At 42.2% G+C, this 12,862-nt stretch overlaps 1 protein-coding gene across 1 annotated transcript; it reads left to right on the top strand.

Moving 5' to 3' along the window:
• Positions 1-569: 569 nt before the first annotated feature.
• On the top strand, positions 570-3,258 carry LOC111267362 (TNF receptor-associated factor 4; the record flags this gene model as incomplete). The annotated part of the gene is given in 1 exon segment (XM_022845569.2): positions 570-3,258. A coding segment is annotated over 1 exon segment (342 nt), but the record flags the coding sequence as incomplete, so codon positions are not given.
• Between the last annotated feature and the right edge of the window lie 9,604 nt (positions 3,259-12,862).

Genomic DNA, 12,862 nt, shown 5'->3' on the forward strand with positions numbered 1-12,862 from the left:
GTCGGCCCGTGCGAAACAGGCATCCCGCGATTATCGGATAATCTGATTTGACTGATTCAGCTTCTAATACAGGGTATAATACTTTATTTTCGGTCGTCTTTTACAGCCCTCACCTTCTCAACAATTGAGAAGTAGATAATTGACGGTGTCTTTGAGCAAATCACTTCAATAAGGCACCTACTATGTCGTGCAAGGCCTCAGACCATGCTTTATGTGGAATGGAATTTCGCAGGATATTTTAGATAATACTGTCTATCACAGGTTAGTTAGCGTCCTATGCGCTTGACTGAACACATTGTCAACGAAGTCCAATAGATCCGCCTCAAACCTACGGGAGCAAGCACCCAGTGGCCCTTATGCCACACAATAATTAACTGCTACTAACTTTGTAGCCTATACGTGGCCAAAGTTACAATCATTTCGTTATTAGCGTTTATCACAATGTTCGACTGGCGGCTATATGATATATAGCTTTATCTTTGTTTTTGCAAAAAGTAAAAGGCAATTATAGAGGGCTGAATAGCTTCTCCTACAAAAACATTAGCTATTTGAAGATTGGTATGGTCTTCGACGTTTTGCGCCAACAATTAGTAAAACTTTTATTATGTATGAGGCAATGATGGCTCAATACTTCAACCGTCCTCTAATGAATGTGAGTAGTTGTCATGTTATTATTTCTCTGTCTAAACCTAAAGGACTCGAGTTTACCTCAATAAACGAAAACACTGCGTAAGCACTTTTCAGTGCAAATATTTATTGGCGTCTTCCTACGAAAGATATACGGGTGTTCATAGAAAAATGTTTCAGATACCGTTTCCACCAGTGATGATCTGTGCCTTGCCTCTGTTTCAGAACATCTCAAATTGAGTAGTAGCTGACATGCCCCGAAGAAATCTACGAACGACTGCACTACAAACAAGCTACTTACTTCTGTACGTCACGTAGACAACACAAACCTAACCTTAGATAACAAAGAAAAAAAATTTAAGCACGTATGTGTATTAGCGTCGACGTCGTTTGAATCATTTCTTCGAAAAAGCAGGTCGCCGTCATCAGGCCTTTAGCTCCTCTGTGCCTGGCTACGAACACCAGGCCATCCAGCCTAGTCGGCGTGGCGTGCTTCGTAGTTTTCTTCCGGGGCTTCTGTCATCATGTTGATGTCACTTATGTTCCATCTAATGATGCACTTTTTGTTTCATGTTACTGTTGCTTATAGCACCACAACAGCGTTCAAAGCAACACTTAGTGCACCCTGATCTTCGGCCTTCGCGCTGGTACTCACACTACCCTCGACGCTTCCCCTCTGAAGCTTTTCGTATGCCAAAACCATTCGACGACGTATCCTCTGGACTGCGGTGCGACTGCTGCTGCTGCCACCGCTAGTATCGCTGTTACCCTCTCCCAGCGGGGCCGCAGCCATTCTTTACAGACAGCGTGGGGCAGGCCGATGATGGCCTCCACCCAGTGCACTAAAGACGATGCAGCAGGCAGACGCGACAACGAAGCGCTGAAGTGCAGTCGTGCCGAAGAACTAAACTGCTTCAACAACAGTTAACAGCAACAAGAGTCGATCGCAACCGGTATAGCTTCTCGCTCGGTGTTTTCTATCGCCAGCTAGTTGCATCAGCCACCCGTTAAAATACGATTAAGATTAAGAAAGCACTTCTTGACCGGTCACGAACACACCTAGTGGCCTTTGCTGGCCTATCAGGGATTTTTTTGAAGTTCAGCTGAAGACAGACTAATCTTAACTGAAGTGAGCCCTTCAACAGGCACTGGATCTAGTAGAAGAAGCGTTCTCCGATATTTCGAGCATCGGACATAGCCTCATAAAATGTTATGGTGCACATGTAAGCGGTATATATATGTATACATATTTCTGGATTGCTCTGTAACAATAGGGGCACAAGCTCAAAGATTCTCGAAAGAATTGTCCGTGTCCTTTTAGCAGGGCGACAATATTTTGTGTTCCCCTTGCGGATGTGCTGAGGTACGATGCATCTATTCTTCCAGTAGAACAAGCGTTGTTAATGGTAGCCGAGGATCAACAAAAAAGACAAGTGTGGCTAAATCCTTCTGGTGTTCAACCGATCTGAGGATTCGTCATTGCGCCCATCGCTATACGACACGTCGCTACTGATAAACCGCAGAATTTTAGAGGAGGACAAGCTAAGAAGATCGGGTGAAGACGAGCCAAACAACTGCGTTTGTCGTTTTCTGTTCATTATCTCTCACAGCAACCCTTTAATTGTTGCCATTAGATTCTCCACCTATTTTCATTTTGGCCTCCGCGTGGTGGGCAACTTTTTAACTAACTGCGCTATTTGTGACCGGCCTGCCTACCGACCGGCGGACATTGTGGAGTGCGATGACTCGTGTCTCACGTTGAATAACTTCGCAGTGCTAATTGAGGATCATAGTCGTTGCCGATGCCGCAGGGTGACTCAGAATAAGCTTTCTAGACGGTGCTATTGCAGATAGAAATAGAGAAATAAAACGGTCACGTCAGTAAAACTGTATTCAGATTATGAGCCGGTTGAATTCAGCTAGAATCGGCCGTTTATGAAAAGCAAGTTTCGAAAAGAGGTTCACGTGTTGTTATTTGGTTTATATCTATACGATTACAATTGGTAGCATATTAACTGTCCAGGAATAGCAGATCACCGTTTTCTATCGGTGTCGAGATTTACCGAGAACAGTGCTATAACGTGACACTCCATCTTCTAAGAAAGAACTAAAGGGTTTGTGTACCGGAATCGTAGCATGTTTCACAACTAAAGACGCCTGTTGCAAGCCGTTCCCGTTGTAGAAAGATGACATAAACATACATAAATGCCTGTAACGTGACTATTAATCTGTGATTCGCCAGTAAATCTGCAGAATTGGATACTACAGCTTTGATGCCACGTAACAATAATGCCTGGTAACGAGTATCATCACCCCCATAATAATCACCACTCACATCAACAGATATCGCTATCTTCGTCAAGTTCAACTCCCTCGCCTCCACTGGGATCTCGTGGATCGCATGAATCAACCTCGCCACCACCGGCCCCACCCCTGGCTTCGCTGGGTTTTGATACACCTCCCGCGCGACCAGCCAAAAAGTTCCCTAGTGTCGGAAAAAAATTTTCAAATGGAACCACAGCACCGATTTTGCCTCCTCCGTTATCACGGGGGGGAATCCCCGCTGGAAAAATATCATCCTCTAACGTGCAGCGTTGTCCCTTCTGTCAACAAGCTGGCGACCAGCATGAGGTAAGTGTTGTTAGGAAAAATCACAGCGTTGTCCGCCTTAATTCAAAAACTTGCGTACATGTGAGTGGGCTATTTGGCCGCATTATCCGCAGCTATCCTAGATGATGATGTATTTTCTATAATGGTACCTGTTTTTGAACCTCCAGTTTTATATTTCATTGAGTTGCTATACAAGCTAACGACTAAAATTTACATCGAACCTTGGAACGACTGTGAATATGTTTAGTAAATAGTTATAGTTCTTACTCTGGCAACGTATGCACAGACGGAGAGACCACAGGCGAGCTCAACTACGAGCTTATAGTTTTTCGTATGCCTGAAAAAAAGACCGCTTCGCCTGTTAAGAAAATTTATGGAACTTTTGCGTTGAAATGATTAGAACTTATACGCGTCGTTTCCATCAGAATAGTTCACTTGGTTGTACGGACAACATATCATGAATTCTACGTAAAAACATTGTTTGTACACGCTTTTTCTACTAAGCTGAATATCCTTTAGCTTTTGTCAACATGGGATTTATCGCGTTAGCATTATTTGTTAGACAGTTCCGAAGCAGCGCACGAAATTTCGAAAACAAATATTGCTGATGTGTGTAGGTATCATTGTATTTCTTGAAATGCAGATTGGACTTCTACGCGAATCGAACTCTTGAGGATTGGTTACTCGACTTCTTTCATAAAGATACTGTTGCACGTTACGCTACACGTTACGCTTTCCGATCCACTGGCTAATGGAAGTATAGACCAGTCGTTCTGACCCGTACGTTGACTGATCGCGGTACGCTTTAGGTGAATATTGTGTATATAGAGCTAGACAGCCACTGGATATTCGATTGTAAGGGTTAGATTAAAAAAACTTTTATTAAAAGCTTTTTCAAGTACTTCATAGTATCTAACAATATAATATGACGGCACATTTTGTTAATCTTGTATCGTCCACCTGCTCAACACCTGAAAGGCTAACATCGCAAACGATTATGCTGTGTTTGACCTGCTGTGCTTCCAAACATTCAGAAATTTTAAGCCATCTAACTCCAGTAAACACTGTTGTTTAAATACTCGTTTATACGATGATTTGTTGTATTGCGTAAGAACTTTCTTGGCGACAGCATATTCAACTTCCCCTTCAGCCTTTACCGTTGTCGATGTCCCGGTCAACCTGTTGTTATTAAGGGTGGGTGCTACCACTTCAGGTATGATTAATTATTACGTATCCGCAGAGACACACAGGCACAGCATATCAGCAGATTTCCAATTTATCTTTTGAACAAACCCTTTCTTTTCACAAGTCGTACAGCTTCCACCCTAATGCCTTGAACTAAGCATCTAAGTCCTAGTTCAAGCCGCCTGAACGCGCGTCATGTCACGCTCACGCTGGCCTTTTTACATGCGATCGACCGCTGGCAGGTGCAAAGGCCCATATCAACTCGGCCTATCTAGGCTCCGTTCTTAAGTAACAGGCAGCCAAGAAATGATCAACCGACCGTTGCGTTGCCGCTGAAATATTTACAGCTGTCGCTTTTTCTTCTGTTTAGCATAACCGCCATCTCTGTAACTCCTACGGCTTTCTTAAAATGTACTGTGGAAGAGAACAAAGAAGTAAACTGAGTTTCTGATTGATAGAAATCGATGGCTTCGGCTGATTTTCCATTCGATATTCCTACCTTGATGCGCTGAAGTGTCTGTAGCTGTTAGTCGGATAGGGTTCGGTATATCTTTCCAAGTTTTCATCAGCCATGCAGATAGCAACGATCGAAATAAAATAACCTATCCGAGTCATCCTGTTGGGGGAAAAATGCAAAGCAACATCACCCAGCGCTAGGGCCAGTTTTGAAAGGAGCCCACATGTTAGTCAAAACCTGTGCCATAGGTCGACCGCGTAATAATGTCGTCACCCTGGTGGCAATGCTGATTATCTTACCACTTATCATCTTACTTTGCGAGCCTAGCAGTAAGTAGTATTGTGGTCGTAAGGAGACTCACTCTGTGGTACGAAATATAGCACTGTGAAATTGCAGAAGACACGACAAATCAAAAGTAATAAATTATTCTGCCTTCTGAAATGCTGAGAGATATAAAGGATGTTTTTTTTTTCTTTTCTCTATTAATAGATCGGCAACAACGACCGCAACAGCATTCGATCTAGCAACTTGCAATCGGCCGCCGGCCACTGCGGATGAGCTGGCCGTCGCGCTGTTTCATTAAAATTTTGTTCTGTACGTCACGCTCAAGAGAGCTCACATCGAGCAGTTGATAGCTCCATGAACTGCTGCGACCTTTATCACGAATTTCCCTTGCGGGAATATCAAAGTCGTTGTGAGCCAAGCCCACAATAGGCGACACGGTTTCTAACGATGTCCTAGCAATTCAGCTCTGACAAAAAGTACATTTGGTCCACCATAAAATTACTGAAAGCTCACAGCAGGAATGCTTTCGATCGTTCCAAGTAAAGCTACATCTACAACTAAATTTTTTCATTATTCAAGTGGCTCGACTCGTTATACTATTTGATCCTGTAAACAATGGACAACAATTTCCTTTACCATTATGCAGTACCTGGACCAAATTTCTAACGCCACGCGGTTATTTGTAAATGCTTACCATGAACTTATTTTTTGCCAAATACAAGTGTTTTGTACTACGATGTGTCTTCACGGAACTATGAAGCTATGAGCTAATATGCTTTGTAGGCGAGTATGGCTACAGGGCACAGCAATATCCTTCAAGTTCCGAACGGCTTTGCTAAGTGTGTGCCTTTACCTTCGGATATTTTCACTGTTGAAGAATATAGTGAAATCAATTTCACAGACCTAGCCTGTTTCAACTTGCTTTTTTAGCTACGCCGGCTAGTCCTCATATGGTTCTTTGTAGGACTACTTTAGGACCAAAAGTGAAACAGATACACCCGGCAGCGTTATCTTCTTCAATCGCGCCCAACTTGAGTTTTGTAGATGTTTTTTTTTGCTTTTATACTTTGCTGCTTTGGAAGCAAGCTGTTTGGGGCTTGGAGTTCTCGACGCGGTCTCCTTGTCTTCTTGCTTGTCGAGACCTGCTTACTAACGGTGCTCGAACTCTGTCTCGCGATTTTAGCTACGGTTGATGACGTGCTCTTGGGTATCTTTCAGTGAAAACGGATTGTCGTAAACTCTTGAAGGGAAAAATCAATACTTGACAATTCGAGCTTTTTACATATGGCGCGCTAGCATTCTGGAATGGCGCTACCAGTTTAATGATGGTTACCCTCGTCAGGCGACTAAACAGCATCGAACTGTTGAATGTCTCCGTACCTGTTTGGCTTTGCTTTGTTACAATATTTAGCTACTGCATTCGAAAAAAGGCTGACTACGTACGTATTGCGGCAAAATGAGTAAGCTACGTAGAAGCGCCATCCTTCTTAAAGGAGCGCTTAAAGAAATTCTCTCAAACAATAGCCGTTTTGTTGCTTTTCCGGAGAGAAGTTGTAATGGACGACTGTGAAATACAGGAGGGACGACAGTTCGCATATTCGCGATCAGGCTGGGGACATGACAAAGAAAAGTTGGGTCGGAAGAGGCATTTAATTGCAGATCGGGCAGCCGACGACAAAGCCTTTCGCGGGGGCCAATGATTATGTTAAAAGTGAAGAAAGAGCTAAAGACATTTTGTCACTTAGAGCCATTGTTAATTTTAGAACCGTTAATCATAATAAGCAATATCACTATTGCAACCGAAAATATCCTCATTTTGATGGTTGTGACGACGACGACGACGACGACGATGATGATGATGATGATAAGGGTGATGAGGGTGAAGACCAACCTATTTTATCTTCCTGGACTATCCACACGACCATGCTTACTTCATCTGAACGGAAAGAAGCGCATAGAGATTGAGATGTGAAATAACAATAACTGTTACTTCTATTGCTATAATTGCCAGCAAAATAAACCCTGTCATTTCTTCTCGAACCTTGTTTCTCTTTGCGCTAAACTTAATTCCGCCGCCAGCTGAGCTAAAATAAGCAGCTGTCAAATTGTTTCCGCTTTGTAATTGACTGGAAGTGTTCACAGGTAGAAAAACATGTGCTTGTCTGTTTAGCAGTACTACACAGAATTACGCTCCCCTCGCCAAACAAAGACGTTTTGACTTTTTAGTTCGTGAGCCGAACAGGATGATCCCATGCGACATCTTTGAAATTTCAGCTGAGCCGAAATGAGCGCGCCTCGATAAATCAAAACTGACCACAAAGTGTAAATGTGGACCTGTTTTTTTTTATCGATAATAGCTCGTGCTGCTGACCGCAACAGGAGCTAAACAGTGCGGCGGTTGCCCCCATAAAAGCCGCTGTTACCTGCAAGGCCTCTAGCGCCCTGGGATCCACGTCGGTGTATTATCTTTCGCCATGTGTGCACGTGTATCTATGCTAATCTGCCCAACGCAACGTAATCGCACCACGTTCGTGTGTAATACTATTATAAACACCTACATACATATACGCAGGTTACATATGAAGTAAAAAATTGTTATTACTGTGGAAGTCGTTCCGCGAGTCAGGTGAGCTGAATTCCTTCAATAGCGCTTTTTTTATTATCCTATTATTCTACTGCTGGGCCGGCTGCTCAGTGTTCACTGGATACTTAACTGATACGGCTATTGGTAACGACATCGCAAATAACTATTACCACAACTGCTACTTGTTAATTACTCCCCCCCCCCCCCCCCCCCTGTTACTAAAACCGGAAGTAAAACAGGACGCTGAAACAAATCAGGAAAAAAAACCGAGCGCGGGAGTGGCGTGGCGACCAGCAGCCGCTACGCGGTCCTGACGCCCAACGATCCAACGCGACGACCATCATAGCCGCTGCTGTTGTTATTGTTTTACGAGTCTTTTTAGGTGGCGGTAGGAACTAGCGCCTCCGTGATGGCTATGGCTACGACAGCGGGACGAGAATCAACTTGTGCTATCTACACCGTAACACAACGATTTATGGACTGCTAGTTACAGTAGCTTCCAGGAAGCGTTGCCATTACAATCACAATCAGCTCTGACCCAATCCGTGCAGAAGCCTCATCAACAGCTTAGAAATGCCACGCTCGTTGCGGTCAATTCTAATTATTTTGTGATCACGTATGCACAAAATCGAGTCTCACTTAGTAGGCGTGACCAGCAGCAGGATGATGCCTCAGCAAAACCGAGAAAAAGCTCGATGCACAATTAGCTCTAAATACCAGACGCAACTGAAGCTTTCTATTTTTTTTTCTTTTTTATGGGATAAAGGAGGAAAAGATAAAAAACAAACTTATGTAAGCGACTAACGTATACGTAAACATACGCCTTTGAAGATAACGGAGTGAAACGTATGTTCGGAAGACTTCTACGCTAGCCAGTATCTAAGCTAAAACTCTATATGTGGAATCACCATTTTTATAGTATAAATTTAAAATCGCAATTAAGTCCATTAGCTAACGGCAGATTCTACGGGTCGTGTGAAAACCTTTTGAGTCTTCAAGCCATTAATCTCTTCCAGCTCGTGGTTACCTTCTAAGAACAAACCGACACTCGAAGCAGTTTGTTATAAATATAAATGCGCTCAGAGAACAGTTTAACTTAAGCTTTGAAAACTCGATCGACTACTTCCTTAATCCATAACAAGTTTGGATTTTAGGAGCATTGTTTTTGTATCAGGTTGCCATTTGAGTCCAATTGTATCTTGCCGTGTTCAAGCGCAAGCTGGCTCGTTAGCTCCGGGTGACCGGGACCGCCGATCGCTGTCGCTAGGACGATAGTGAAGCTCGACGAAATGTAAAATGTAACAGTTAGAAAAAGCTATCTAATAAGTGAATTCATTGTTTCTTCATGCCATGCCACTGCATATTGCCAACAACGTTAGCAAAGCCTAGTACCTGATTCCCACCAAGTAATTGACATCTGATTGGGTTATTTGATCGCGCCTTATAGATTCAATGCAGTCCGGGTAATCGCTGCTATTCTTCCAGCCGTCGAGAAACAGAACCAGGGCGGATCGCAACACCATTAACAGTTAGTACTTTCTATATATATATATATATATATATATATATATATATATATATATATGTATGTATAAGCGTGTATCTCGTTGCGAGCTGTTATGCAGTCTAATTTCGGCGTCGGATCTCAAACGCCCTTGCGGCTAGAGCTCAATCGAACGATCCTCATAATGGTTCTTATCGACAGAAGCTTTTGGCCGGCCAATCAACTAAGTCACCGGCGAGCAGCAATGGATTATACAATTGATTGGTTCGACTGACGGTAAGCCGATCGCAGTCGTCTGCATTTACATGGCCACGAACGCAAAAAGGAAAAAGCTATACGTGCATTCAGCTTTTATTTGCAAATCTGTAAATTTCGTATCGTACCGAATTGCTATTAATACATCTATTAACATCTGCACGACTTTTCAGTCGTCTGTCACTGTTCTTTGTTAGCAGTGACCCAAGATGATTGTGACGCTCGTTAGTTTCTCAAGCTATCCGCACGAACTCTCGCAAAATGACAGAGACAATCCTGGGTAACTACGCTACGTGTCTGATAATGACTAGGCTTATGAGCAGAATCGATTGGGCCTGATCATAGACTCATCCGGTGAGGTGTTCTCTTTATGTCGGTCGATAGAGAATATATTTGTGTGCATGTAATTGTGTGCTTGATTTGTTAACATGCTAGTCGATTCTTTGTGACCTATTGCATAGTGTAATCTCATGATTAATTTGATAGGTTCAATATTGAATTTGCTCTCCATTACGGTGTATGTAATTGATCTGTCTAACTTCGATTGTTATAAATATAGAGAAGAACCCATTCAAATATATTTTACGAAGGCTTGATATCATCGAGTGCAGGACTAATGCGGTTTCCGTGCCTGTGTCGAACCCTGTTAAAGTAGTGCAATCTACAACTACAATGTATAACTACGAAGTCGTTCATCAAAATGCAGATGTTTATTATAGCTAGAGACAATTTTCACGCAGGCAAACATCTGTCACTTATTAGTAAAATGCATTCCTTGTAATTTTCTCGTAATCGGACATGAAAACAACAAAGATTGATACGCTATACAAGACACGCTATTCGACAATATGCTATTCGTGTGACGACAGTCATCTGCTCTTAAGACGTAAACTTCAAGTTACAAGCTTGAATACAGTTTTTATTAAGCGAAATATGAATCCTTATGAGTACATCGGCAATACAAATAATTTCAACTCGAAATTTCCGGCTGCTTGTGTGGTCGCCGCCAGTAACTATCTGCCGACTGTCACGCACAATAGATACGATATGTTTTGGGATAGAACACTTAATGATTATATCGATTATTTCAGTAAAAGCTCTTGAGATGCATTAAACATTAAGTTGAAGCTTTTTCAGATTCAGAAATACTGCAACACCTACTCTTTTAGGAACTACCACGTGCCATTTAAAACCTCGTCTTTTTTACCCGTGCGCTCGGCATGAATTAGATTCTACTGCTACTGGCTTGTTTATCAAGAAGAGCTACCCGTATATCTACTGGCAGCTAAATTATGCCCTAAACTACTAACTGATTGGTTTATTTTTTGCGGATTGCGGGAATAAGACCTAAGCGGATAAGACTCATGGGCGGAAGGAACGGGCATTGAGATCAGCAGGTGCCATCTTCTCTGCGACTAGACTACTACCTAGCGACAGGGCTTGCTGTTGATCCGGATAGAATTGTTCAGCCATATTCAAGCGTTTCTGGTGCTTGTGGCATAGACAGTTGCCAGCACTCTCTGGTTTTTGAGGGACGACAAATGAACGCTTCGTTATGCTACGCTGTGTCATAACAACCACCCCTAGATTCGACTGGCAAGAGCATTACCGGCAGGAAACGCGACTTCATGCATCTTTCCCTCATGGCAGGAGTAAAGATCCCCCGTGGGAACGAAAATCAGCAAAGAAGTTGTGAACCGACAACGATACAGCCAGGCATAACTACGAAAGATTATAGCATTAATACAAACTTATCACTATTGTAGCTACAATTACATTGTACGAGAAGTTAATTATCGTCACCAAAAGAAAAATAGCTGCCGATGCGTATGTCGATAGTAGTGTAAATACGTTTTCGTTGAATTCGAAACGAACTATCATATAAATAACAAATATAAAAGGGTGAATCTACACAGTGTCTTAGCATTACTTCGAAATAAGAAAAATTTTATAATATATCACATTCTTTTCGTACACATATGTAGGTTTTCATGTCACTGAAAGTTCATGATGACAAATCCCTTCACTAAATCTACTATAATTAAAGCAAATAAATTCAATTACGTATTACATCCGCGGTTTAATATCTGCTCCTGAAGAAGTGGTCCGAGTTTTACATTCGAAACGGTCGTTGGTCACCTGTTATCGTTGCTGCTGCTGCTGTTTGCTGGTCTCGCTATGAATGCCGGACCATTAATCTCACACAAGACGCAGCCTGTTGTTCGCTTGTATCCGTACTGCGCTAATATCGGCTTGATTTCTAAGGTCAAGTTGTTATGTTGCGGTACAAGAACAGCGCGTGTTTGTTTCTGTCTAGGCCTACATCGAGCACGCACGCTGAGATCAAATCTCGAATATTCGAAGGAAATTATGGGGACTAGACCAAAGATAAAATGCCATAAGATTCCGTAAGGAAAAGAACCATAAAGTCAAATTAATTTTCTGCGCTATGATATTTTTCTTCCAGCAAACTTTGTCGGCAACAAAAATAAATCATGCTCCCATGCATTATTATGATCACCATCTAATAAACCCTAATATTACATAATAATGTATTGCCACGATTTTCTCGTCGATCGGCCAACTTGCCTCCTATATGGAAATAATAGCTTGCCCCAATGTTACATACTAATTATCACATGTATTGATTAGAATGAAGAAAGTACAAATGTTTGTATCAACATGCCTATGCATGTTTCAGCTTAGCTTTGTCCGTTATTGATGTGTTTACTTAGAGAAATACTCATGATGCTGGGGACAAAAAAGGTAAGGGCCTGCGACGTTTGTCGTTAACCACCTTATCTGTTCAGGCCAATCAGTCTTTGATCGGGGGGCATACCTGCACGCAAAAATATCGACAGTTCGCCAGTGGTCGAAAACTGTAAGTGGCTGAGGTCAACAATGAGGGACTGCCGAGGTAATGAACGATAAATAGATGCAGCGACGGCTTGTGTCGGTGCATATTGAATGAACGAAGAACGATAATAAACTACTATAAATGATGGCTTGTGAAAGGATAGCTTGTTAAAAAGAAAACGCTCGACGAGGACCTTGCCAACTAGTAATGAATGAATGAATAGATGGATGGATGGATGGATGGATCAATCGAGGGATCGATGGAAACCTGTGAGACATCACAAATATAATACTTCGAAAAAAAACATCAGCTGCTTATTGAAAGGATAGGAGAAAAAAAAATGCTTTATTTCTTTTACCTCATTTAATATAATCATTTCGCATTTCTTTTTTTGCCGTAGATATTTTTGTTGTCATTCTAGCCATGACTGTTATTATTATTCTTGCAACCGCTCTCATAGGGGAAAGATGGCTGGTAGCTTTGTGCCATCCGCTATAT

Source organism: Varroa jacobsoni, unplaced genomic scaffold (genome assembly GCF_002532875.2).
Source record: "Varroa jacobsoni isolate VJ856 unplaced genomic scaffold, vjacob_1.0 scaffold_1175, whole genome shotgun sequence".
NCBI classification, from domain to species: domain Eukaryota; kingdom Metazoa; phylum Arthropoda; class Arachnida; order Mesostigmata; family Varroidae; genus Varroa; species Varroa jacobsoni.